Raw genomic sequence first — 27,385 nt, forward strand, 5'->3', positions numbered from 1 at the left:
TTTTAGGACTCTGAGTCTTTAAAGTCATTTGCTTCAAAATTAATCACGTTTTTTGTCTTTTAAAGACTTTGTTGTCTTCACCCTCTTCACAATAGTCTGTCTTTTCGAATCTAGTCCAGCAACCCAATGATTTTTTAAATAAGTTTTCTGTCCAAAACAGAATAAAGTAGTAAAACTCGATTTAAGTCCTCAAATGAACAGTAAATGTGTTCAATTATTGTCAGATGTGAGTGTGTTGTGTGGGTGTTGATCTTTAACTGTATATGAGAACTGGACAGTGTGTATCACCAGTGTGACATCTCTGAAAAAAACATCTTACTTCCTGTTTCAAGAAAATTCAGACTGTGTCCGAATTTTTTCACTACTCACTACTTAGTGCACTATATAGTGCATTCACCATTTTGTAGTTCTGTCTGAATCTACGGTTGTGTCCGAATTCTCACCCTAACCCCTAACTACTAAAAATCAATATAGTGCAGGACCATGCCGTGAATTTTAAAATCAAATCGGACACCATGCTCATTACTTTTGTTTTTTACGCCGAATATGACGTAATCGTTTTCACAAAGTTAAAATCTAATTAAAATTAGTGTTTTGTATGAGTTCACTGTCTTCTGAAGATAAACATTAATGATTTATTAAAAAATACATTTAAATACATTTTTTCGCACTGCATTGTGGTCTATATTCGCTGATCTAGTGAACTTCGATGCACACTGTTTTTTCACAATGCCTTCTGGGTACTTTCCAGGGCACTCGATTTTGGAATTGTAGATTCAGACAGCACTACAAAATGGCAAACGTACTATATAGTGCACTATGCAGGGGTTAGGGTGGGAATTCGGACATACCCTACAATTCCAAGATCCAGTGCCCTAGAAATTTCCCAGAAGTCTCCACGACAAACCAGTTTCCATCAATCCTCACTAGATTGGTGAATATAGAGCACAATGCGAACAACTTTTGCCCACAAAAATGTATTTAAATGTATTATTATATAAAATATCAACATTTTCATCTTCATTAACACAATAGATTCATAAATGATCATTGCAAAACGGCATATCAATGAGATTTTCACTTTCCTGAAATCGATGACGATATATTCACCGTTTGAAAAAAAAAAAAAAAAAAGTAGAGAGCATGGTGTCTGCATTGTTTTTAAAGTCCAGGGCACCACATAGTCCCGCACATAGATTTTTAGTAGTTAGGGATTAGGGTGGGAATTCAGACACAGCAGTCGCCATTTTTGTGGACGCCGCCATTTTGGAACCAGATGACGTCAGTAGGCAGTGATTGGTCCGAGTCAATGTGAGTCAACATTTCTATGGCAACCACTCTCACCAATCAGGAGTGAGATTGTTGAAAGGTCACACCCCTACCACTTGAAAACGGGTTCGGAAAAATCTGTCAATCAAACGTTTCAAACATTGAACATCGGTCAACGTACTTTTATTGAGGCATCTGATTGGTCAGTTTATACCTTGAATAACTTGAAATACAGAAAAAAATATAATGAAAAAATGAGGATTAACGAGAGCACATTTTAAAAAGTAAGAGCAAAGATGATCAGTCTGATAAATAACTGTTTATCTCTCTACCTTCTTTCTCTTTTTAATAAGCATACTCCTGATTGGCTAGAGTGGTTGCCATAGAATCAATGACTCAGACCGACTAGGACCAATCGTTGCTTACTGACGTTGTCTGGCTCCACGCCAATAGAAAATAAAAAGGAATCTGGTTTTAACGTGGTTCATTCGTGATAAATCTGTGAACATTTTCTTACTTTTTCCACATATGTATGACCAATTTTCATCTGCGCAACATGCGCAAAATGTAAGTAGTGACAGCCTTAAAAACTAACAGATCAGTTCACTCCCACTTATACTATCAGTTCCTTCATTTTACCCCAAATCTTGGGACAAATAGATTCAGAAACAGATTTTTAAAAGATTTAAGTTTTTCATAAATGCGTTGACGGGATCTGTACTGAAGTTACAAACCCTGAAACACTTTGACTTTTCCTACATTCAGAGAAGCTTGATTCTGTTGGGAGTGAGTTGTGGTGGCTCCACCTTGTGTCCAAACTGAGACCTAAACCCCCACCCTCGTGTTTTGGAGACACCCTCTGAGGAAAACGGACACAGCTTCAGCACCAAGGACAGCGGGAGTCCCGTCTCTCCGGGAGTGGGTGGAGTAAGGATGGATGCATGACCGACTGCCGGGATTAGGGTTTGCAGGCTGCAGGTTGGACGGGATTACGGAGTGTAAGGGAGCGGCGGACACGCGCGCGGCATTCTTTGGTCTCTCTGGAAAAGAAAAGACCCGGAGGTCCAGCGGGTTCGACATGGCGGACGTCCCCCAGCTCATCAAAATCGGGGTCTCCTTGAAGATGCTCCCCAACAACACAGCCGTCTACTTCAAATCGGACGGCGCGCGCTTCGGGCAGACGCGGACCATCAAGCTGCTGACCGGATCCAAGTACAGGATCGAGGTGGTCATCAAGCCGGGGGCAGCCGAGGCCTCGTAGGTACTCCGTGGGTAATCCTGACCGAGATTTAGTGACCAGATCGACTCCTCCTTCCAGAGATCCTTCACTGCTGCAGCAGATTTAGGTTCTAAAAGTATCTCGATCCTCGCCGGTGGAACTCCGTGTTCCTGTATGCGTCTTGGGCTGAATGCAACTAGTGGGAAGACGTCTATTTTTCAGGTTTAGCGTTTTATTTTCTAAACTCGTCGTGCACTGTTTTTCCTGTTGCAATTCTGGTCAAAGAAGCGCAAAAATTACGCTGGATTGTGTTTGGTGTCGGACTTTTTGTGCGGCACGTGAAGGCAGCACGTCAAATCCGCCTCAGATTAAGGCTCAGGCCTTTGTGTCACTGCTCTCTTGTGATCTGCTGATGTAATAAATACAACTGTACAGCCATCTCCAGACAGATGATTTGACTGTGACACAGCCTCCTCCACCCCCCACCTCCTCCATGTGGGTCACAAATGATGCTGAAGTGAATGTGGGGCAGATAACAGCTGCTGCCTCCTCCTGAACTCCCGATGTGTCTGCAGGTCCATGACTGTGGGAGGGGTGAGCTTCCCCCTGGAGCAGCAGTCCAAAGACCCCCAGTCTGCGCTCTACACCGGCTTGTATGACACAGAGGGGGTGGCACACACCAAGAGTGGGGAGAGGCAACCAGTTCAAATCAGCATTCAGGTATGTAAAGCTACGATTTGCGTGAACCATATGGTGTTCAGGCTGTCACCACCCGATACACTAGTGCATGTAGAGGCTTGGTGCAAAATGTTGAAGTGGTGCAAATCTCTGGAATCTCCAGTCTTTTTTCTTTCACAGATTACAATGTATGAAAGACTGGATGTCAAATAATCCCAGCTGGGCGCAAACTGCAATTATTATTTAGTCTTCCATGATCAATCAATCAACAGTCGGCACTTCTGTGAATTAAAGGGGACACTATCCATACGTCACTACCAAATCTGAGTCCCTGATTAGTCAAAATTCCACTTGGTTTAACTACTACCGTGTGCTCAGTTAAAAACGTACATAGCAATGCGTGTCTCTATGCAAGAGCTTTGAACGGGGAAGCCTGAAACGCGTTTATGTGTGCGTTAACTTTTAGACTTTTAGAATTTTCTTCATGCGTGGAGGACTTATTACAGAATGAGTTCTGGTGGAAGAAGCAGACTCTTCCTGATGTCCTGTTGGATTTTCTTATGATCAAACTCAATGATGTGCTTATTCCTTCTGTAGAATAGATGCTACACAGTCTGTATACTTCCCCCAGCTGTTTTATTCCACTTCCTGTTTGTGTTTAAAAGGGATCAAAAAGTTGGGTTTTCTGCAGCAGTGTTTTTTCAGATTGCTTCTTTCGCTGGGCTGCACGGTGACGCAGTGGTTAGCGCTCTTGCCTCAAAGCAAAAAGGCCCCCCCGGTTTAAGTCCCGGCTGGGGGACCTGAAACAGAACACCAATGGGGGACTTTTCTGTGTGGAGTTTGCATGTTCTCCCTGGGAGAAACCCCACACATGGCAGCCCGTGACCCCGAAAGGGACAAAACAGGTTTAGAAGACGAACTTCTTTTGCTCTGTGGCTGAGTTTCTCTGTGGTCTGCTTCAGTTCACAGAGGCCGGCCTGTTTGAGACCGTCTGGCAGGTGAAATATTACAACTACAACAAGCGGGACCACTGCCAGTGGGGCAACAGCTTCAACAGCATCGAGTACGAGTGCAAGCCCAACGACACGCGCACGCTCATGTGGATCAACAAGGAGACTTTCGTCTGACAGCTCCGGGCTAGGGGCCGCTGTGTACAGCCCACCAGCTGCCAGCAATGACAGATAAGCAGAAACCCCCTTGTGTGACCCATTTGTTCAGCAAAGAGATTCTCTGCAGCCCAGGAGGGGGCGCACTGCAAACTCCAACCCTGGCCCCAGAAAAACCCTGTTCTCCACCTCTGGTTGCTGCAGATGATCTAGATCAGATGATTCAACCACTCAGCAGGAAGCAGTGAGGTTTGCTGGATAACAAGCAAGGAAATTGCTTTTGAGGAATAGCTACATTTGCTTAATCTCACCTAAAATTTGTTCATTTAAAGTGAATTCTTTTGTTTGATTTGGCTGAGATCTAACAGATTTGTTCTTACAACCGATTTCCAAACCAGTTGTGGTACCATGACAACATGATCAAAACAGAACGCTGTCTTAAGCTACGCAGCACCACCCTCTGCAACCTCCCTTAAGCAACTATTTTCAATGGAAAATCTTTGTAAACATACGTAAATCTTTGTTTTGGGCTTCTTCATTCCAAGCTTTCGCATTCACGCATCGCTACGTAGGTTTCTACAACCGTTTTTGGGCTCTACGTACAGATTGAGCACGCTTTAAGAGTTAAACCAGGTTGGACTTTGACCAATTAGAGAGTCAGATTTGGCAGTGATGTATGGATGGTGTCTCCTTTAATTCATGGAAGTGCCAACTGTTTGCAAATTTAATAGTGGAAGAGAATTTGTTAATTGTTTGTTCATGTGAACAACTTGACTATATTTGTGTTCAAGAACGCCCGGTCAGCGCATTCTTGAACGCGTGTCACTTGTCGGTTGTGAATATAGTAGAACCATCTTATTCAAAATTTTAATTGTTTCTATTGAGAAATGTGCAGACACTAACAATGTTCCCATATATTAATACAGCCCTGATGACCAAACAAGTGAAAATAGTGAAACCCATGGATGATAATACACTTATCCATGACGCTAACCTACAATCCATGCTTGCATCTTGAACAAAAGTGTGTGGTGGTAAAATTACAGGCTGCAACAGTTCACAACTGGTTCAGGGCATGAAGTTAAAGAATCGAGGAAACATTTAAATTTGGATAGTCACTAAATGTTTATTACATTTTATAGGAATTCATGGCCAAATTCAACTTAAGGTTTTCTGGGGTTCACACAGTTTTCCAACAAAAAACTGTCGGTTTTTGTTTACTGTCAGTCCCAGTTCAGTTTCACCGGTCAAAAAATATCTCATTGCCTCTGATATATATGCTTTTTTTTTTTTTTTTACAGTTTTTACATCCTGAAAACTGAAGTTTGAACAACATTTGGCACACCTTTATCAACTCTAAAACTACGAAAAACTTCATACGGAAACTTTTTCCCAAATGCAAACTTCTGACATTTTGTCTTTTTAAAAAGACATTTGCAATTTATAGACTGCTTTTTTGTGTTTAATTTTCACAACTTTGTCTCAAAAATGGCTGAGATTTTTTCTTGTCATTTACTCTTTTGTTTGTCTTTGTGATAAAGTCTGCTCTTTCTTGTTTTTCTTATTCACTATTACATATCAAAAACTTTTGTCATAGTAACTTGATAAAAACTTAAACTGAGGCTTCTTTTCTTTTAGTACGGTTTGACTTTTTTTATAACAAAAATACTCATAAAGTCAAAGCTATTATTTATTGACGTTAGCATATTCACCAGTTAGCCTTTTAGTTTTAAAGAAAAAAGCTAAAAAGCATTTTTGATTACTAACTTTGATAGGATTGGGCAGCAAAGTATACATTTTATTTTGATATTTAAACAATATGGTCAAATATTTTTTAAAAACAAATCTCAGGAGATCAGTGCTAACTTGCTAACTTGCAAAAACTGAGGACTAAAGGACAGCTATAGATTAAGAGACCCCACCCCCAAAGTTTAGAAGTTTGACCCTTTTACCTCGGAGACATGCAATCTATGAAGATCTGTCACAGATTCGCTGTCCGAATCTGTTGGAAGAACTTTAAATGCGTTCAAGAGTTACGGTAGTTTTAAGAGCAGTTTTTATTTAGATGTTACCGGTGATATCTCTTGTGTCAAAGGGTTAACGAGTTTAAGTAGTACATTTTCTATAATATCCCATCTTTTTACAGTTGACGGGATTATAACATATAGCATTAACACGTGTTTAAGCAAAATACTGACTTAAAATTTGATCGACATTTGTGCATTCAGCCCCTAGTGGTCTTTTGAAGGACTTACAGGTTTTGGAGCTTGCGCTTGACACTCGTTTGTTGTGTCAGAACAATTAATGTAGAAATGTTAGCAAAAGCAAAGAGAATAACTTCTTGGAGAAAGAAGCTGAACGTGTTCAGTACTTAAGGCGTCCATGAAATGGTCTTCATGATCTGCAGGTGTAATAATATGTGTGTTTGTACAACATAGTAAGTGTGTTAACGTGTTTACAAGAAGTGTGTTTGTTTTTTAAACAGTGCTTTTCTCTTTAGAAGACACAAATTCCCATTTTTCAAAATCCAGAAAGTCCTACCTATGCCAGGAAAGCTAACAAAGGTCTTTAAAATTTATTTTTTTCTAAAAAAAAAAAAACGAAATGCAAATAATTTAAATAGCAAACTCCCATTATCTATTTTATTTGTTTGTTGTTGTTTTGTTTTTATCTCAAAGTTATCTCTGTGTTTCTCCCACGTTGACCTTCATGTATAATGATGTTGGAGCACTCTGTCAGGGCAGCCCAAAAAATATACCAGCATATCTTTATACATTTGACTGTTTTCACAAACGGACCGCATTTTTTTCTCAAACATTTGCAGAAAAAAAGTCACATTTTGTAGCAACCTTTATTCTTTTTTTAAAGAAAAATAAAAGATTTTAGAATGGAACATTCCATAGTTGGAAAGTCAGGAGTGTCAAAATAAAGAGATTTAACGAAAAAGTCATGTTTATTATTGTTTTGGTGGATAAGTACTGTTTTCAAAGTGCTTTGGTTAATATTTTTAAAAAGTTTAAATGTACTCATCAACTAAAACTACAATAATAATTTAAAAACTTACATTTCTATTTAAACATGTTTTTTACTTTACTATACCATTGATCATTACTACATTTAAAAAATGTCCTCAAGTATTTTTAGTTTCATATTCCAATAAAATTTTTGGCAAATGAGTTTGGTCATTATTTAATTTTTTCTGGCACTTCTGTCTTTCCATAAATTCTTGCATATTGTGGTTGTTTATTATTTTGTTGGTGTTGTTTTGTAAACAGTGCAGTGTGGATTTGTGTGGAGTTGTGCTTCTACCATCAGTGTTTGTCCTCCACCTCTTCAAACCTTTAAAGGTGTCTGTGTTTGTGTTTACCAAGCAAAGAAAGTACAAAATGACCCATAGAGACCATTTCTCTATCACTTCTTTCTTTTGTTAAATTGTGATGTTAAAATTTGTCAGTTTGTACATCATTTATGCTTAAAAATGTTGGTAAATTGTGAATAGTTTGTAAACTTTACTAATCTATGCAAGAGAGTAACAGATGAATTTTATATTTATTGTTGTTCTACCTCTTTATAGAAGTCATGTTTGTATGTTTGTTTATCCAAGTGATCCAAAAACTGTAAACTGTTTATTGCAGTTTTGTTTGTTTTTCAAATCTTGATGTTCAAAAATCTTTTTTATTAATAAAAGAACATCTTTGTAAATCTGTATTTTATCCTTATATGAAAATGTGGATAAACTTCGTTAAAAATAATGTCCTATTCTGAACAGTGTTTTAAAATAAAACCTGAGACAACACGTAAAAACTAATTTACTGGAATTTTCCATTTGATTTGATCTTTTTTTGAATATTTTGTGGGGAACTCAGCGATTACAATTATAATATGAAAAAAGAATTACACAGTGGATACACACAATTAATAGTCAAATGGGATTCATTGTATTTCAGGAAACAGTACAAAAAAACAAACAAAGACCCATCTTAAATTCAAGGGAAACATCTGGATTATTCAGAAAACATTTGGACACATATTTCCTGAACTGGAGAAACAGAGGATGAAATGTGTAGAAGGTTTGTGTTTCATTACCTCTGGAGACAAAAAAACAAAAACACCACAGTGTTTCAGAAAAAGAACAACAGAGCAATAGTAAGACACGGCGGTGGTATAATAATGATGTGGGCTACTTTTTCATATTGATAGAACCAAAAAATAAAGGTCAGTGGGAAATGTCAGAATAAAGCCTTAGTCCCATGCACCTGTATGGGGGGGTTGACCCGTACAGGGTTGGGGAAAGGGATAGCTGCATCTTAAAGCGCCTATACCATGCTATTCTTAAGCCTTTTATAGTAAACACTAATTATGTATTTGATAATATATTACCTTTGGCACACAAAAGAATGACTTTTTTTAACTAAATAAGAGTTATTTTCCTGAGTTCTTTTCCAAACCGGAAGTAAGACGACTTACATCTTGAGACACCGCCTTTCACTCCTTGTGGGTGCTGCACATTTCATGACATCAACCTTGAGTCGGCATCGGCTGTGTCTCGCCCACGAAAACAAACAACATCCAAACTTTTGGAAAGATGGATGTGCATGTTGAACATATGAAAGGAAAGCATGTTTCCCCTATCTCTGTGGAGAAAGTGTGGGTGTGTGTGTTAGCCTGGGGGCAGTGCTGGCAGTGCAGACTCTTCCTGAAAGGAGCTGTTCTCACTGGTCTACGTCACAATGTGACAACCTGCTTCTTTTTGTGGGTTGGGAGGGGCTGGTGCTCAGAGAGCAGGTTTTTAGAGGAATACTCCACTAAACGGATGGAGTTTCTGTTCGCGAGGAACGAACATCTTAAAAAAATGGCTAAATGCTCATTTTATTGGGGGGAAAGCAAGTAAGTTAAGTATAAAACATGTTTATCAGATTAACGGTATTAAGTTTAGGATTAATTACCATTTATGAAACTAGAGTTTGCAAATGATATCTAAGATAATTGGTAAGTGTTGAAAAACGTTTTAGAACATAACAACCTGGGGTGTATGAGCCTAAAATTGTTGTATAGAAGTTTAAAGCCACACTTCGATCATCTTTTAATCTATTGTAAAAGTGTTTTTAGTGGTCATTTAATTATACTTATAGGCCAAAATAAAATAAAAAGGTGTGATTTTCTATGAAATTGTTTTTGGTTCTCAGAATTACATACAGCTACGAAGGCTCCAACATATATATATACATATATATATATATATATATATATATATATATATATATATATATATATATATTGAAAAAAAATAATATATATATATATATATATATATATATATATATATATATATATATATATATATTGAAAAAAATCGTATTTCCTTTTTTTCTTCTTCATGAAGGCTCCAATATTTACAAACCTGCAGGATGGCTTTTTCATCAGCAGGGGGAGCCCGCGCACAGACCTGCTCTCACTTTATATATATATAAATAAGCGCTGAGGTTCCCGTATGTACAGTAGTGCTGCACCTCCCCCCCACCCGCGCGCGCCGCCTGCTTGTCAAACTGAACCTCCTCCTCCGCTCACTGCCCCCCTCCCTCTCAGCGGGTCTCGCTCCCTTCACCACTGCAGTGAAAGCCTCGGCAGCAGCGGAGAGACTCTGAAGCTCGTTTCAACGCCAGGAGCGGACCGCGAGGAGCCACGACAGACATTTTTTTTTTCTTTTGCCCCTCGTCGTCCTCGACGCAGCTCGGGCGGCCTGCTGCTCCCCAACCACCTCCACTTCGTTTACACCGCCTGGATTTCACCATCCGACCTGCACCATGGTAAGCACCGACGGCTCCTGTCTTCAGCCTTCCGCGGAGGAGGTGGGCCGAGGCCCGCGTCGAGAGAAGTGGCACGCGAGGAGGAAGCCCTTTTTCTCCCCGCGTGCGTGCACACGAGGGCGCGCGCGGGGGCAGGCGGGCGCTCTGCGACACCCCCGGGTTTTGACACGAACCGTCCAGGCAGCCTGTGGGCCCACATAACCGTCACCCCCTCCCTCCGGGGCTGCTCCGCTGATTAGCGAGCAGGCCTGCGCAAATTAGTTTTCGTGACAAAAATACGCGCTCATCAGGCCTCGAGTGGCTCTATTTCCGGCTCTCCGCGCGGACACCAGTCGCATATCCAGCCCTTTTCAATAAACGACACCTTTGAGGAGGGGTGTTGAACTCCGTGCGGATCATGACCGCCCAAACCCGTTGGTGTTTTTTTTTAGTGAATTTTAATTTATTTTTTGCCAGTTGAACAGGAGGCTGTCACAGCAGGCCATAGCACTGCTGCACACCAACACGTAACCACGATCAGTGTGTTTGTGCTCGCTAAGCAACCATTAGCCATCATTACAATAGACACCTATGTAGTGTTAGCACTGATCTGGAGGACAGTGGTGATATTATAACACATACTTTATTTTAACATGTATTTTTACGGACTTTAATTAGGCTAGCTCACTGACTATAAGGCTAGAAGTCAAAGATTTAAAAGATAAAACCACAAGGAGGCACGATTTTAGTAACACATGACCTGCGGATAGATATATTTATTAAGAATTCGATTTTTTAGTGAATATATGACACCAAACACAAAAATAATTTATAAGTTGTAGTTACAACATTACTATGAAAACATATTCATTTTTTAATTAAATTTAGCTTTGTTTTCTTTTTCCTAACTGCATAACGTAGGTGAGCTGTTTAAAAAAATATATGTTTATTGCCCATAATGCATCATTCTTACTTTATGTAGTTACAGCCTGTTTGTGTCTCTGAGGGTAAACACCTCCACTGTCGATGGGTTGGAGTTCCTGATGCGTTCAGAGCTAAGCGGTCATTCAGGCTTACCTGCAGAAGTGTTCAAACTACTGATTTTAATTAAATACCGCATTAATTACAGAGAAATAATCACAAAAGACAGAAAGTTGACAAGAAAAGTTAAGTGATCAGCAGATTTCTCGATCAGCATCGCACATTATTGGTGAAGACTGATTTAAATACAAACATTTAATTTATTTTGAAACCTTGCCTTAGTGTAAACTATGAAATCTGTCTCCAGCAGCGTGCAGATTTTCCCTCTCAAGTTTGGTTAAAAATAGCCACCATTGTGGCTAACATGTGCTGTAATTCCAGGTGACTCCTGTTTAGCATTTAAGCCCAAGTCAAAGCCTGACGGGGTGTCCGGGGTAAATAATTCCCCACAGTCACAAAACAAATGTCGTTGACGTATAAACAGAATCTATGTTTACTAAGATTGATCATGTCTTTAACTTTATTGGCTTTTTTAAGAATTTTCATACAATCTTTTTTATGTTTCAACATTTTTCCATTCTATCCTCCAAATCTTTTATTCAGCGATCGACTTATAAATTCACAACAGCACTAAACGATAAAACATACTTTTGTTTCAATCAAATCAACCTTAAATTGATTGGTTTGATTTGGATAGTTAATTCTATTTATCACTTCCTGTCTGTTTTATCGTCCAATATCTATTTTTTATTGTTTTGACCTTTACCTTCTAAAGCTTGCATATATTATCCATTTGGCCTTTTAACGGCGCTAGCGACACATAAATGGCACGCTCATTGACGTACCGTAAATTTTTTTATCGTTTACGTGATCAACATGAATCAGCTGATTCTGACATGGAGAAAAGTGGCTCTGCCCGATGTCCAACACATTACTAATGTAAAGTGTTGGATATTGGTGCAGAGCCACTTTTCTCTGCGTCAAAATCTGCTGGATTACATTAATTGCGTAAATTGTTAGTTATTTAGAAGAAAGAATGGAAACACTGGAACCAAAGCTCCGGTGTGAACGGGCTAAGTGGCTGCGTGAAAGGAGGGCTGTGATTGGTCAGACCCTTTACTTAACAGTTTCAGCAGATTTGACCAAACCTGTCGGGACCTTGCAGGCCCAGATCCATTCAAAGTCTTTACATATATCCCAATGTCCTCCACAGCGTTGACTCTTTTTCTTATCAAACGCGGATCTAATCCTTAATCCAGTTTAGATTTAGTAGAAACATGTTCAAAAATGACAAGTTTGCTTTTTAAGTAGACGGCTGTTTGACATAAAAAGGTGTTTGTTTCACTCTTAAAACAGATTTAGTCCAGTGATGGTGATCTCTTACTCTTTGCTTGGCGTAAGAACCAAATGTGGTGTGAGCGGCTCACAGCAAGAGGCAGCATGCTGACCCGGATTGCTCTGCAACCATATGTTTCATTAATATCTCACGAGGCGGGGCCTGAAGTCTGCCTCTCTTAGAACAGAAGAACTTCTCTCTTTATGCTTTAGTTCCTGAGAACAAAAGCATGAATTGTTTATTTTTTGTCAGTTTGTACAGCGATTTGTTTATTTTTTTGTGTAGTGTGGGTGTAGAGGCCACGCTGATGTTTAGTGTCTTTAAACGTCAAAAAAAGGGATGCAGAATATTGTGACCTTTCTGATCATTAAATAGTACAGAAATCATTCAATATCGGTATAGAACAGGGAAACATCTGTACTAAATATTTAAACTTGTGTTTCAAACTTTGAGTAGTTTGTATTTATTGCGTCTGTGGTCAAATGTCTTTTTTAAATACAAGTATTTAATTATTGTCTTTCCAGTACATATTACATGTAAATTAATATTCTTAAGGTGACGCATCAAAAATGAGACTTAAAATGGTTAAAATAAAACAAATGTATTGTTGTCTGGCAAACTAGTCTTTAATTTGTTGCGGTCTAAGTTAAAAATCAATTTAGACAACAGAACCTCAACGTTGATTCGGATTATTGGAGAAAACGAAAACAAAGACAAACTCATTTATGAGAAATCCAAGCCTGCAGCCAATTTTTGAATCATAAGAAAAACATGAAGTGGTCCAAATGTAGATCAAGAAACACAAGCAGAGTATTTCTGAAACCTCTTATTATGTCTGTTACTGTAGAAATCTTGAATCGAATCTCCAGAGGGGTTTTCTGTTTTATGAAGAGCCCTGAAAGATAGGTTATCATTTAAGCTAAGCTATTTAAAAGCAGGTTTTTTAAAGTTGTGTGTGAAAACTGAGCTGTTGGCGTACGAAGGACGACTGACCTTGTGTTGAATGATGTCATCTCACAAATGAGGCAAAAGCAAACCGTTACCTAATGAGGTTTTATTTTAATATGTTGTGATCAGACAGACACTAAGGTTTTGTAGACACTGAGATGCTCCGTTCATGTGCTTTGGGAAAGTGCTACTTCACAGCTCACCTGAGCTCTGGTTTGGACCAAATACAATTGAACTCTGGTGTGGAACATTTATCAGCCTTCCTGCTCCTTTGAACCAGTTCTGGGGATTACGGCAAGACTCTAAAAAGATTCATTATGAGCTAAACCAACAAGAACTGAATCAAGGCGCGGCCATGGCCTGTGGGAACATGAGGAACTTTCAAAAATCTGTCAGGGAAACAGTAAAATCAAGGCGTCATGTGTGCAGTTTGCGCTGATCACTTCGAAAAAAAACTAGAAAGATCAAAATAACATTTAGCCAGAAATGTCCTTCGGATTTAGGACCACAAACTGAGGTCAAACAATAACTATCATTTGTTCTAGATTTTTATAGACTGATTTGAGCTCAAATGATACGAAAAGGTCTAAATCTTGGGACACATTTGTCCCTAAATGATCAGAAATCTGACTCTATCAGTGTGTGGTACTTTTCTAAAACCAACAAATGAAGTCAATGTCTCTACTATGCAGTCCTTGAGTTTTGTAAACTTTTGCTAAGTCATGCTAGACCTGTTCTTTTGTCATAAATAAAATATAAATATTTGTATTTTCCAAACTGTGTCTACATCAATGGTGGGACTTGGCATTATCCGGTTTTCAAAAAGGAGTTTAAATGTCTAGTTCTGATTTCTATTTATGCAGAAGTCTTTAGAAATCCCAGAACGTCTCAAATTTTTATAAATATTTATCTACTGTACAATTAGTTATTATTTATGTTTAATACATACCAGAAAGGAAATTGACTCTGTTAACAAAAAAAAAGTTTTGGCATCTTTTCTGCTAAATAGTGACCATGTGAACACAGTTCTTTACTTTTCAGCACTTAAAAGTTCAAGCTGAGGCCTCAGAAGTCTTTTGGTTGCAGGGAACTTGTCTGGTCAGAGGGAGGTGGGGACACACATGGTTTTTAAGCAGGCAGTGGATTGATCTGATGCTAAAGACGCCATATGCTGCCTTGCAATCAAGCACCACCCACGTGAGGATCTAGCAGTAGATGAAGTAAGAAAGATAAAAGCCAAAGCACAGCAGCAGCCTGATGTGATGATCCACATTACACTTTCAGCCGGCCCACTCAATCTGGATTTTTTTCTCCTCACGAAACATTCAATGTCCACCGTCTTCAGCTTCAACCAGAACCTCAGTTTAAATTTCTGTCAATAAAGGAATGGTTCTGTTTTTTTTCTTCCTTTGCTTTTTTGAAGCAGAATGCTGCAAAGATTTGCTAAAATTGAGAACAGATCATGTTTTCTCTGATTTAAAAAAAAATTGAATGGCACTTTATAATATTCCTTATTTTAATTCCTATTAACAGGTCTTATTTGTTAGTTAAGGTCTACACTTGCTCCACATTTATCTAGTTTTAGAAATGATCATTTAAAATTCATTTCAAGTCATTTTTATTTATATAGCCCATTATTACAACACAGTTTTCTCAACAGACTTCACGAATTGTACAAAACATAAAATCAGTCAGAAAATTTTATAGGTGAATGTTAACTAAACTAAACTAAAGTGGGCATCCCTGCCCTAAGACCCTCGGTAAGGAAAAAACCCTAAATTTCCAACTGTGGGCGGGCCTGGTTGGGCCATGTTTACAACACTTCCTGTGGACCCCCTCTTCCCCTGGGTGTCCTCCTCCTGGGCGGGGACGGCTGGCCCCTGCCGTGCTCTCCTGGACCAACCGTGGGCTGGGTGGGTGGCTGCCTGGTTGGGCTGGAGCTTGCACTCTCTGTCCCCCCCATGCCCCCCTGCTCTCCGACTTTTGGGGCCCCTGTGGCGGTCCTGCTGGCCCTGGCCTTGGTGGTGGATGTGATTGCCAGGGGGGCAGTTGTTCTCTATCTGCTACCGTGCGGGCGTTGGGGGGGGGGGGTCCTGGCTGATGCTGCAGCGGGGGTCTTGGTGTGGGGACGGCTTGGCACTCCCTTCTTTTTTCATTCCATTATCCATTTTGGAGGAACATAAACACTTACTCGAGCACAGGTGTTAGCTGATCTTTGAACAAATACAGTACTTTGCGTGATCGAATGAAATATTTCACATGTGTTGGTTTGAAGGCATAAGTATGCATGTGTGAACATTATTTGTATTGTGTACATGTTGACATGTGGACATTTCTGGAGCCAACAGGTATGTTTATAACATTTGAGTGTGTGTGTGGACAGGCCCCTCCCATATAGACTTGTATTACATCTGAACCTCACTGTAACGATTATAACCATCCAGAAACCTGTTGCTTTATGCTGCTTCATGGTTTTTACCCCCCCCCCCCCCCCCTCCTTCTATAATCACCCTTCTATCCCCCCTTCTAACATCCCTCTCTTTTCTTTCCTTTTCCGTCCGGTCCAACACAAAAGAGTTTCAAATATGATTTAAAATGAATAAAGTTTTTCCTTGATTACAAAAGGGGTTTATTCAGACATACCTCTGGTTTGTCAGAAGATTCATAACCCCTCTTGTTAAAGTAAAGTATGTCCAACACAAGAGGCCTTCAGCTCTCATCTGTTTGCCCAGTGTTGGACAGGACAAGTAAAAAGAAAAAGAAAAGACAAGAAACTGTGTGATGTCACCCACAGAAAATGGCTTACTTCTAGCTCCAACCAAATGAAGTCAGTTTAGTTGCTTTTTTCTTTCTTTCTTGGTGATATGGGCGCCCTTGTTGGAATCAGACTTATTCACTAAGCAGTCATTGGTCGGAATCATTATTTCTATGGCAACCGTTTCTGGCAATTAGGAGTGGAGGCCACACGGTTGTTGGTGTTCCGATCTATGGCTCAAACCCTATAAAGAATTGGATATGATTAGAATCAGTTTTTTAAATAGAAATTAATGACCATCATCTAAGTACTTAAATTAGAAACTCAGTTGATTTACATTTGTTTCTCTTTTCATCTACATGAGAACCTACGTCCAGAACGTTGTTACCTAGGAGTACGTATCTGTGCAGACGATGCACCTTGACTACTGCAGCAAGCACAGTGCAGAGCCTGTTTAGGCATATTCAGCAAAATGTCAGGGATCAAACGGAGAGGACGAACAACATCGAAGAAATGGATCAAAGGAAATGACAGAAGCTTGGGACTATTTTACACTGAGGAAAGTAGCACTGTCTGCAGCACCAAAGGCCTCTAGCATGTCAGCACAGCACATCAATGAACCGGCAAATGAAAAGACAGCTTCCTACTTGTTATACATCAAGTGATGCCATCAAGGTTTTGATGGTCGGAGCTGAAAAAAAAAAGTTCATGAAAAAACTGTAGATTATCTGATTGCTCAAAGGAAACAATCACTAAATTAACCGATTTGCAAAAATACCTTTTAAAAATACAGATTACATTAAAAATACTTAATTAAATAGGAATGTGGAACCCTTGATGAAGATATTTTTTGTTCTTTTTGAAATACCCGTATTTTCCGGACTATAAGTCGCTGCGGAGTATAAGTCGCACCCCTTGCCACACTATGAAAAAAAGGGTGACTTATAGTCCGGAAAATACAGTACATTCTTTTTATATATTTATTTAGAACTGTTAGATGTTTAAAACTGTTGCTAAAAGCTGAAGGACACGTCTGCAGGTGTAATTTTCACAGGAGTTTGCAGACATGTGAAGGCATCACAGATGAATTTCTCTTTGAAGATGGCGTCTGATAAGGGGAGAGTCTGCAGTAGTTTTCTTCATTTACATGATAGCTAATCCAGAAACGTATCACGTGATTCTGATGCTGAGAAAAGTGGTTTTTCATGTCGGCCCTGCACCTTATCAGCGCAAAGGTGCTTTTTTCCTGCTTCACTCGTGTGAAAAAAATGGAAAAGTTATGTTAGTCGAAAGACTGTCAACACTGAAAGCTAAAGCTGCAGCGTTAAAGGGCTAAGAAACCAGTTGATGCTACTGTTCCACAAGGAGAAAAGCCAGCAGAGAATTTTCCTCCACCTAGTGGTAAGGACGTCACCCAGACGCTTTCTTAGCAAGCTGTTATAGGCATCTCCAATGAGTAAATGCCAGGGGACCACACCTACGCTTCATCCTTAGGGCTGGTTTAAAAACATAAGGAACTGGAGCATGGTTAGCCAACCAGGTAATCCACAGGGGGGACTGTTATGCAAAGGAGTCCTTTTCTGTGAACTTAAAGCCTTCCTCTAAAAGTGGGAAAAGGGGACTAAGAGCGTTTTATCTGAACGCAGACAAGATGATTTCCATCAAATTGATGGAAGGAAGAAACGCGTAAAAATGGTCAAAGCTCATGTGTGACCTTTAACCTTATCCTGAAAACTTTGACTAAAACAAAAACTGGAAAAGATCTTGCACCCCACTGCCTATGCAACATACGCACATGACCTTTTTGTTTTAGCGGCTCCTGTAGAGCAGATAAATCTGCGGTCATGAATGCAGTGTAGTCCTATTTCATAGAGCTGTTGTTGGTGTTCATGACACGCAGAGGCTTTGATCTGTAGACGAGCTGGATCCTGGAACCGAAATGCCAGAGAGAAGCTGGACTTTCTTCAGGCTTCTGAGATTTTCCTCATTATTTTCACGGCTGCCCTTGACTGCTCAACCTGACACAGACGTACACACGAACATAAACGCACACTGCAGCACACTGCAGAAGCGCATTGACATGAAAACAAATATACAAGTAAAAATATTCCAAATAAGATGAAGTGAACTTTAGTGTTCACAGACACTGATGAATCTGCTTATGTTACTGCTCAAAGTTTGGCTGAAATGTATTCAAAGAGGGTTTGTCTGCAGTGTTCTGTCCCTCTGCAGGCTTTCGTGTGTTTATAATAAAACTGTTGTGCAGTAAAAAAAATTTACATCAGTGTGGAGGAAGTCGATTGGTTCATAACATAATCCTGAACCAAGAAAACAAACAAAAAAGGGCCACAAATAAGCTGCTAAGAGCTAAGAGAAAGGTCATCTCTTTTTATTTGCGCATTTAAATATGATTGACACTACAACTCATTTATAGCTGGACAATCCAAAAATGTTATTGTATTAAAACTGAACAATAAAAATGTAATTAACATTTTTACCAAACCAAACTTTATTAGTAAAGTTCACATTTTGCTTACCCCCCCCCCACACACACACACAGACACACACACTCACAGAGTGTATACATTGGTGACTCCCCATTTTCTAGTTCTCAGTGTTTACCATCACTACAAGTGTTCTTCCAGTGTTCATGAACAAGCTGCCAAGTTCATGGTCGCCTTTCGTAAGACGGATGAATCACACTGTGGTGTGAAAAAGTATTGGCCCATTTCTTCATCCTTTTTCTTTTTTGTCTTTTTTTGTCTCATCTTTGTCACACTTTCATTTTTTAGATCATCCAGTCATGTAAATATTAATGATATATAACTTAAGGATTTTAAGTAAACGTCTTGAAAAAGCTGGGTTTGTTGCTCATTTTACTGTTGTAAACCAAATTAATTAAAAGTGTGGACAACTCAGAACTTTTTTTTTTACTGTGTTGATATACTAATAGATTTCCATGATTATGTTCAACTTTATAATATTCTAACAATAAAATCATAAAACTGAAGAAAAAGAGCTTATGCCGAAAATAAGACACTGAGCGGGCCACAAGCCCCCTGCGCCATTCCGATGTATCCACTTGCAGACAAATGGATCCATTGATGTCTTTGTTTTCCTCGTCTGAAATGGCATCTGGTTTAAAACTGTATGGCTGGATAGCTCCAACATTGCTTGTCCTTTTCGTTGCACCAGTAATAGTGGGTGGGGTGTGTGGGGGCTGTAAGCTAGTAGGAGAGCATGTAAACAGAGAGAGCTATCAGCAACATGGAGGGGGAGGGGGGCCGGGGTTGCTCCATCGCAACATTTATGCCCACAACTCAGAGGTGAATCTCTAATGAACTACTGCCACTCTGCAGAAACTATGTCCTAGAAAACGACAGGTTAGTTAAAACATTTCTGGGATGGAATTTTAAAATATTGCTTTCAGTTTAGTTTTTACTTGAATTCCAGGTAAATTTGATTAAATGCTGCAGTTTCCAGTACGTTCCTCTCTTTTGGTCATTTCTAGTCTCCAGTCGGGGTTTCTGCCATCCTCAGTCTTTCATGGTTCCAATCCCTCATGTCTATTGTCAGACTCGTTTTTGGGTCAATCTCTAAAGCTGGACTTCGTTATACAAAATGTGTTGCAATAGTCTAATTGATTGTGAGCAAGGCATACGTAATTGCAGTGTCCCTCCCTTTCTGCCTTCATTTTTCCTGTAGATGTAAAATGTTCTCTTTTTTTTTGTTTTTTGGCCAAAAGGGTCGAGTCAACTTGCAGCTAATAAGGTGGTTTATTGCAGAAGGAAGTGGCAGGAGTTACTTCTGACTTCATAATAACCACTGAAGGGACATACAGCTTTAGTTCATAAACCTCTAATCCTCACCCCAAATCTGCTTTTCCTTAAGTCCGTTTACCTGCAGGGACCCGGGAGCTAATGCTGAACGGAGGCAAGGGGGGGGGTCTTTCTTTAAAAGGGTCTTTGTAGACGTTTCAAACATTTCATGACTCCTGGTGCTTCTATTTCAGTTTTTTTAAACTTGAATTGATTTAATTTGATGTGGATAATTTAAACTGCTAGCTTTGTTTGTTTTTGTATTTAGTGGCAATTTTCACTCATTTGTGTGGGTCTGTCGCTGCCAAATTCCTGAATTAACTCAATTTGGATTCACGGGTTTCAACCGACTTGATTTGATTAAATGTTTATTTTGTTTTAAGAAAATAATTTTATAACAATTTTATTTGTTATATATGTTGTGACATAATTCATTTTAAACAAGATAAAGTGGAAGTTTCTTTTCTCTTAAACATTAATTCCTATTCTAAATCAGAAAACTGTTTTTACCTCAAAATACAATAAATTGCATTTAAAATGTTTATCCACAGATATAAATCAATATTTCATCTTTAAAAGAATTATTTCTGATCAGTAAAATGTTGAGTTTTTTTCTGTTACTGATTTTAAGCACTGCCTTAATCTTTAAACTCTTTGTTTTGCTTTGGTTGTGAGTCAATGTCACACTTGTAATTGAATATATATATTTTAGATGTATAATAATTTTTTTTTTTTTAATGACCTTACAGCTTTTTGTTTTTCAAACCATCATGGTACTCGTCAAACTGGTGTTCGGGTACATGAACCTCTATGAAATGATCCAAAATACAAACCATAATTATTTAATTTTACTACCTTCATGACAGACAATTGACAGATCTTATTTGTTTGTATGTTTTTTTCAAAATAACAACTGAACATAAACATTACAAAAATGGGAGTGCATCAAGTTAAAAAAGTTGCAGTTCAGTAGTTTTGTGTAACCCGATGGAGCTTTGTGTATTTTTAACTTGGTGAGTCTCTGAGACTGTGTAGCTCAGTGAATCTCTTTAAAAGTGTGGCTTTGTTTTGTGTTTCTCTCTATGTGTTGTAACTTGTTGTAACTTTACATTGTAGTTTTGTGTAGCTTTTGTGTAGTTTGGTATGGCTTTGTGTAGTTATGTGTTAGTCTTTAGAACTCTATTTATCTTTGTGTAGTTTGTGTAGCCCTGTTCAGTGTAGCTCTTTTTAACTTTGTTGCACTGGTTACTCGGTGTGGCGTTGTGTAGCTCCCTTTTTAGCTCTGTGGAGTTCTGTGGAGTTTTGTGTAGCTCTTTTTGATGTCGTTCTGTGTATCTCCTGGAACTTGGTATAGCTCTGTAAGGTTTTGTGTAGTTCTGTTCAGAGTAGTGGGTTTTTCCACCTTTGTGTTGCTCTCTGTTACTCGGAGTAGATTTGTGTAGCTCTGTGTATATCTTGGAATTTACTGTAGCTCTGTGTAGTTTTGTGTAGTTCTGATCAGTTTAGCTCTTTATAACTTTGTGTTTTGTGTAGCTTTACTTATCTTTGTAACACATGGTAGCCTGTGTAGTTTTGTGTAGCTCTTTTACTCTTTGTAACTCAATATGTACCTCTCAAACATGCTGTAGCTTTGTGTATCTCTTTTAACTGGGTGTAGCTCTGTATAGTTTTGTTGCTGTGTTTATCCTTGTAACTCGGCATATCTTTGTGTATTTTTATGTAGCTCTTTTTTAGTAGTATGCTGTAGCTTTATGTAGTTCAATGTAGTTTTGTTTAGCTCTATTTTTGTCTTTGTAACTCCTAGTTTTGTGTAGCTCTGTCTATATTTGTGTAGCTCTGTGTAGTTTTGTGTAGTTTTGTGTAGCTCTGTGTAGTCTTGTGTAGTCTTGTGTAGGTCTGTGTAGTTTTGTGTAGCTCTGTGTAGTTTTGTGTAGCTCTGTGTAGTTTTGTGTAGCTTTGTGTAGTTATGTGTAGTCTTGTGTAGGTCTGTGTAGTTTTGTGTAGCTTTGTGTAGTTTTGTGTAGCTCTGTGTAGTTTTGTGTAGCTTTGTGTAGTTTTGTGTAGCTCTGTGTAGTCTTGTGTAGATCTGTGTAGTCTTGTGTAGTCTTGTGTAGGTCTGTCTATATTTGTGTAGCTCTGTGTAGTCTTGTGTAGCTCTGTGTAGTCTTGTGTAGCTCTGTGTAGTCTTGTGTAGGTCTGTCTATATTTGTGTAGCTCTGTGTAGTCTTGTGTAGCTCTGTGTAGTCTTGTGTAGCTCTGTGTAGTCTTGTGTAGCTCTGTGTAGTCTTGTGTAGCTCTGTGTAGTCTTGTGTAGCTCTGTGTAGTCTTGTGTAGCTCTGTGTAGTCTTGTGTAGCTCTGTGAGTGTGGGAAAGGGAAGCACCATTTCTTTTGGGATCAATAAAGTCCAACATTTTCTCCATTACTGGCCTGCAAAGATGACCAGACACCTGACTCCTGTGCTGCTGGCCTTGTGCCTTGCTCATCAACCTACAGTGGAATTGAAACAATGAAATGTGCTGCAAAACCCAAGGCGCTGCTGACGGACTTTCCTCCCCTCATAGCGTGTGGAATCCCAAAGCGCTCTCCTGGCTAATCCTGTCACCTCTTTCTTCTTGCTGCTCCTAAAATACATCAACATGTGAGACGGCTCTGCTGCTGCAGAAGCATCGAGAAAAACTCAAACGTGAGCAGATCGGGACAGTTTGGGCAGCAAACCTCAACCTGTCATGAAACCATTATTGGATTTTTCTGTGGTGGAACCAGAGAAGCTCTGAAGTTCTGGCTTTCATATCATGTGCTTCGGTTTCAAAAATAGATCATCATTGAAAGATCTTTATAACTGCAGTGTGACCTTAGTTTAGTGTGTTGCGGCTTAAATGATATAAAGATTGTATTTGTGAGTCGGGATTCCAAAGTTATGAAGTAAACTTAAATTAATGAACGTTTATTTTAATTGAGTCAAATAAAAATCAGCATTTTTGCTGATGCAGAGCAGGGACGGTTGTTTCTGAAGGCGGGGAGTCATTCCTCCGAGCTCAAACGGAAGCATTCATTCCTCAATGGAGCTGCAGGATGTTTTTGATTGATTGCATTCCGTTCTGGGATGTTTCTGCTGTAGGATCCCCACCCCATCCCTGCACCAGGGACCCCCCCATGCCACCAACGTGAGGCCAAGTAGACACCGCAGTGTTGGATGAGCTGTCCGGCGTGAATGTGGGTTCTAAAGCTGAGCCAGCACTGCTGTGCAGCCTCCCAGGAGACTCCTTTCCTCTGCTGCAGTTCAGCTATTTTACAAAAAAAAAAAAGAATTATGTTGTGTTTAGGCCTGCAAAATATATCACAAATTTATTGTTATCACGATATCAAGCTGTGCAATACGTATATAGCAAAAGTTGGTGTAAAAGTCGATAAATCTTAAATGTGCTAAAACAATGTTACGGCAGCTTGAAGTATTTAACGGATCAAATAAATCCCTTAATGCATTTGACCAATCAGATGGGCCCCTTCACGTTGTTGACCAATCGGATGAAGGCCTGTTATGTTAGATGCTCGTCTCCCATGTAGACTAGTGTCATTTGGAGAGTAATTCAAGGTACCGGTATGTTGACTCTTATTTGAATGAAACTGTTGCAGTGAAATTGAAATGTTTATAGCTGTTTTGCTATTCTTTCATGTATTTCAAGTCATATCGTCATCGCGATATTGATCACTAAGATCGCAGGTTTTCTTAATATCATGCAGCCCTAGTTCTGTTCAAAGAGTTTATCATTCTGAAAGGCAAACACTTTTCATTTACACCAGTTACTTTATACATCCTCATCTGTCACGCCCACAATGATCACTAGACAGATTTTCTTTCATTCTTTGCTCCTCATCATTTAGGCATTGGTCACAGCTGCCCCTACAGGTGAATCCGGGCTGTGTGCGGGCCAAAAAAAATGGGCTACCCTGTATGTGTCCTGCACAAAATATCAAAAACATAGACCGCTCGTTGAGCCTTTGGAGGAAAAATGAAGGTGCCTCAAGCCTCAAGGGAACTGTGAGACATATCTGCGCTCCCCTTAAGATGCGGCTGCACCTCTCTACGACCCTCCACGGGTCTGGACTATCCAAAAACCTGCAGCGCCTGTACAGGCGCATGTGACTAACGCTTAAGCTAGTTTTTGATTTTCATATTGAAACACTTGTAAGAAGAGCCAAAGAATATCTCAATACGATAAAGATAAAGAAACAAGGTTTTCCCAGACAAAAGGTTCTCACACGGAAAGCAGGTCCTTCTTGTTTCTTCTAAAGACCATCTAAAGAAATTTGTACCTTCAATTGGTTTATGTGGCAAATACAAAGTTACACCAAGCATCCACAAAAAAGATCTCATGATGTTATATTTCCACAAATGGGGCAACCCCTTCAGTCATGGGATACCACTGAAGAAGTGAAATAAAATCAGTTTCTACTTTCTTTACTTTGAGAACTCCACCCGAGCTTCTCCTTAAACCCATCTTCTCTTTTCTGCCTGTGCTCAGCCTCAGTAAAAGGATTAAGTTCTTAACACGTTTTCCTGGGATTCTGACTCTTCAGGCCTGTTTGCAGTGAGACCAGATCAGACCTGATCAGATGTTATTCAATAAGTGAATCACTACTGTAATGGAGACAAAGATCTTTCTGGAAATCTCAAAAACATCTGTATTGATTCTGGGATTAATAATCTGTTTTTCTTTGTGTTTTTTAGGGAAATGAAGCGAGTTACCCCCTGGAAATGTGCTCACATTGTAAGTATTCCAACCTCATCCAAAATGTTTTTACTACTTTTTTATTTGTAGTTTTAATTTTAAAACCGGAAGTGTTTTTCATCATGAAGTTCTTGTTTCAGCAAAGGTTTCATTAAAAGGTTTGCAGAGAATTAAGGGATTTGTTGAATTTCTTTCAATTAATACTAACAATTTATTAGTATTTTATGATTTTTGTAGTTGTTTTTTCTCTTATAAAAGCACAGTCTTTTACCATATGTAGGAGAGATCCTTATCGAGATTCTTAAAGAAGTTTGTGGTCAATATTTTTTTGGATTGTTATTCTCTCTTATTTATTTATTTTGTGTTAAATTGGAGCACTCTGGACCTAATGTTTGGTTCTTGTTTTTTTCTTAATTTTTGAGATTGAAAAAAATCCCTCTTGGTGGTCTAAAAGTAAAGGTTGGAAGTTTGTTATATTAGGAGAACTTCTTAAAGCCACTTTTTTTTTGATCTTTTACTTGTAAAATGTTGTAAAATTAATTAAAAATACCTTGAAATAAGGCTTTTCACAACAATTATTAGGTTTGATTAAAAATAGATGAATTCGATTATTAATTAGAGGTCATGACTAATTAATCACACACAAAATAATTTTTTAATTTATTGTTAAAGCTACCCCACAGAAGTGTTAAATGATAAGTTGGTTAATGAAACTAAAATCAGAAAACCTAGATCTGTTTATTAAATTAGTTTATTTTTAAATGTGTTACAAATGTTTTGGATCCGGACTCAAAATTAAAAGACTGAGAATCAGATCAAATAAATAAATAAATAAATAAAACTTTCAAAATGTTTAATTTTACAGGGGGAAAAAATCCATTATTTCAGAAAAATTGTCAAAACTTTATTTGTTTTCAGGTGAAAATAAAGCTAAGCTAAATGCTAAAATGGTTCAAAAAGCAGTAGGAAAGCTCCAAAGAACTCAAACATCACCAAAAAAATCACCTTAAATCTTACTTTTGTACTGTAAATATGCTTATTATGATATACTGATCTAGGTGAGAAAGGTAATGGCTAAAATGAAAAGAAAAATGTATGGTGACCTAAAAAAAAACACAAAAAAGTACTCTTTCCTGCAGAGGCATCAATAAAATGAGTGGGAAATGTCCAAAATACAGATAAAAAAAGCCAGTAGGACAGCAGCTATGCACCTTCAGCTTGCTTGGATCCAATGCTCCATCGTGGAGGACCTTGGGCTGCCTGGCTCTCCATGCATCACTCCCACTGAGGAAAGCCCACATGATGTGTGGACAAGCGTGAACTCGTCAGACTCGCTGATGCTTACTCACTGCTCTTTGTTCCACTTACTTCTTTAAAATGCTCACCAATCTGTGGAGTTCCCGCCCAGCGTCTCGTGATCTACGGTAGTCTGTTTGTTTGATCTTTTTTTTTCTTCCCATCACCTCCTGTGTCTCTGATTGTTTGACCAACAGAGCAGCTGCTCACTGACCCTGAAGAAATCGGTCCGTTTGGTTCGATTGTGAAACACGTTTCGGCGTCGAATCCTTCATCATCAGGGTTTGATCGGGAAAACGCGTTGTCCTACATCCAAACACACGTGTGTGCCCTTTTGGAGAACACACTTACTGTTGACGAGCGTGCCCGCTCTGTTTGGACACCCCCAACCCCCTGGAACTCGCCGCAAGGCCGAAACCTTTGCTGCTCCGTCCGAGGCCGCCCAGAATAAACAGCACTGGAGTTCCTTGTTGCTAGGGATTTCCCTGAGGGCGGGAGCCAGAGCCTCTGCTGGTGGGGGTGAGCTGGGGGTTTTCTGATGACTGCAGAGCTATAAATGTGCCGCCCTGCTTTTGTCCTCAGTCGGTTCAGGATCACGGCAGAGTAATCAGCCTAATGCACGGAGTGCAGGAGCTGCCCTCTGTGCCCCAATGCTGGCTGCAAACCCAGAGCTGAGCATCAGATGAGATGACTGTGGATGGCTGCCTCTCATTTCAAAGACTTTACTGTGCATTCAGTGGTTGTACATTGTGTACATAGAGCCCGAAAACGTTCAAATGTGCTTAGCTACACATGATTGCGAAACTTTTGAATGTGGAAGTCTGAAATGCGCTTATACACGTTTGCATAGATCACTTTTCTTTTTTATTTTGAAATGATTTGATAATGGTAACGATAGATGTGATTGACAACTATCCTCAGGAAGAAGGATCAGGTTGGATTGTGATCCATGGTGAAGTCGATAAACCGTTACCTTCTTAGTTTAAAGTAAATTCCAGTAAGTCTTTTGAAATATGTTTCACACAGAAAAAAAACATGACTTTCGTAGTTTACCAACAAAATGTGCTCACTAACTGAAGATCAAGACATTTAAACATTTTTCAAAACTGCATTTTAGCTAAATAAATAGCCATTTATAATTATATCAGTGTATTAATAATAATCATAATGAATTAGATTTACCTGTGCTTTTGCGGGCGCTCTAAGCGCTTACATTGTGTCCATCATTCATGACAGAGGCGTGGCTGTCAGTTTGCGCCTACGGCCTACTAGTCCCATCACCGAGACATTCATGCACATTCACACACCAGTGGAGCAACACTGGAGGCAGGGAGGGTGAAGCATCTGTCCCAAGGACGGTGGACTGGGGGAAAGCTGGGATCAAACCGCCGACCCTTCGATCATTGGACGACCTGCTCAACCGCCTGAACCACTGCCGCCTCATTAAATTAGTATTTTACAG

General features: G+C 39.2%; 2 protein-coding genes across 2 annotated transcripts in view; both read left to right on the forward strand.

Moving 5' to 3' along the window:
* Positions 1-1,774: 1,774 nt before the first annotated feature.
* On the forward strand, positions 1,775-7,974 carry LOC101166575 (CB1 cannabinoid receptor-interacting protein 1). Its single transcript, XM_004076990.4, has 3 exons — positions 1,775-2,526; positions 3,064-3,208; positions 4,129-7,974. The coding sequence occupies exons 1-3, from the start codon at positions 2,207-2,209 to the stop codon at positions 4,291-4,293; spliced, it is 630 nt and encodes a 209-aa protein (XP_004077038.2). The 5' UTR covers positions 1,775-2,206; the 3' UTR covers positions 4,294-7,974.
* Positions 7,975-9,783: 1,809 nt separating this feature from the next.
* The window catches only part of ppp3r1 (protein phosphatase 3 regulatory subunit B, alpha), a 28,340-nt gene continuing 10,738 nt past the window's right edge, over positions 9,784-27,385 (forward strand). Inside the window, exons 1-2 of the mRNA XM_023963754.1 lie at positions 9,784-10,079; positions 24,627-24,666. Coding sequence (XP_023819522.1) covers positions 10,077-10,079; positions 24,627-24,666 — 43 coding nt within the window. The 5' untranslated portion in view covers positions 9,784-10,076. The remainder of the gene's footprint in view (positions 10,080-24,626; positions 24,667-27,385) is intronic.

The sequence above is a fragment of the Oryzias latipes genome, chromosome 15 (assembly GCF_002234675.1).
Source record: "Oryzias latipes chromosome 15, ASM223467v1".
In the NCBI taxonomy this organism is placed as follows: domain Eukaryota; kingdom Metazoa; phylum Chordata; class Actinopteri; order Beloniformes; family Adrianichthyidae; genus Oryzias; species Oryzias latipes.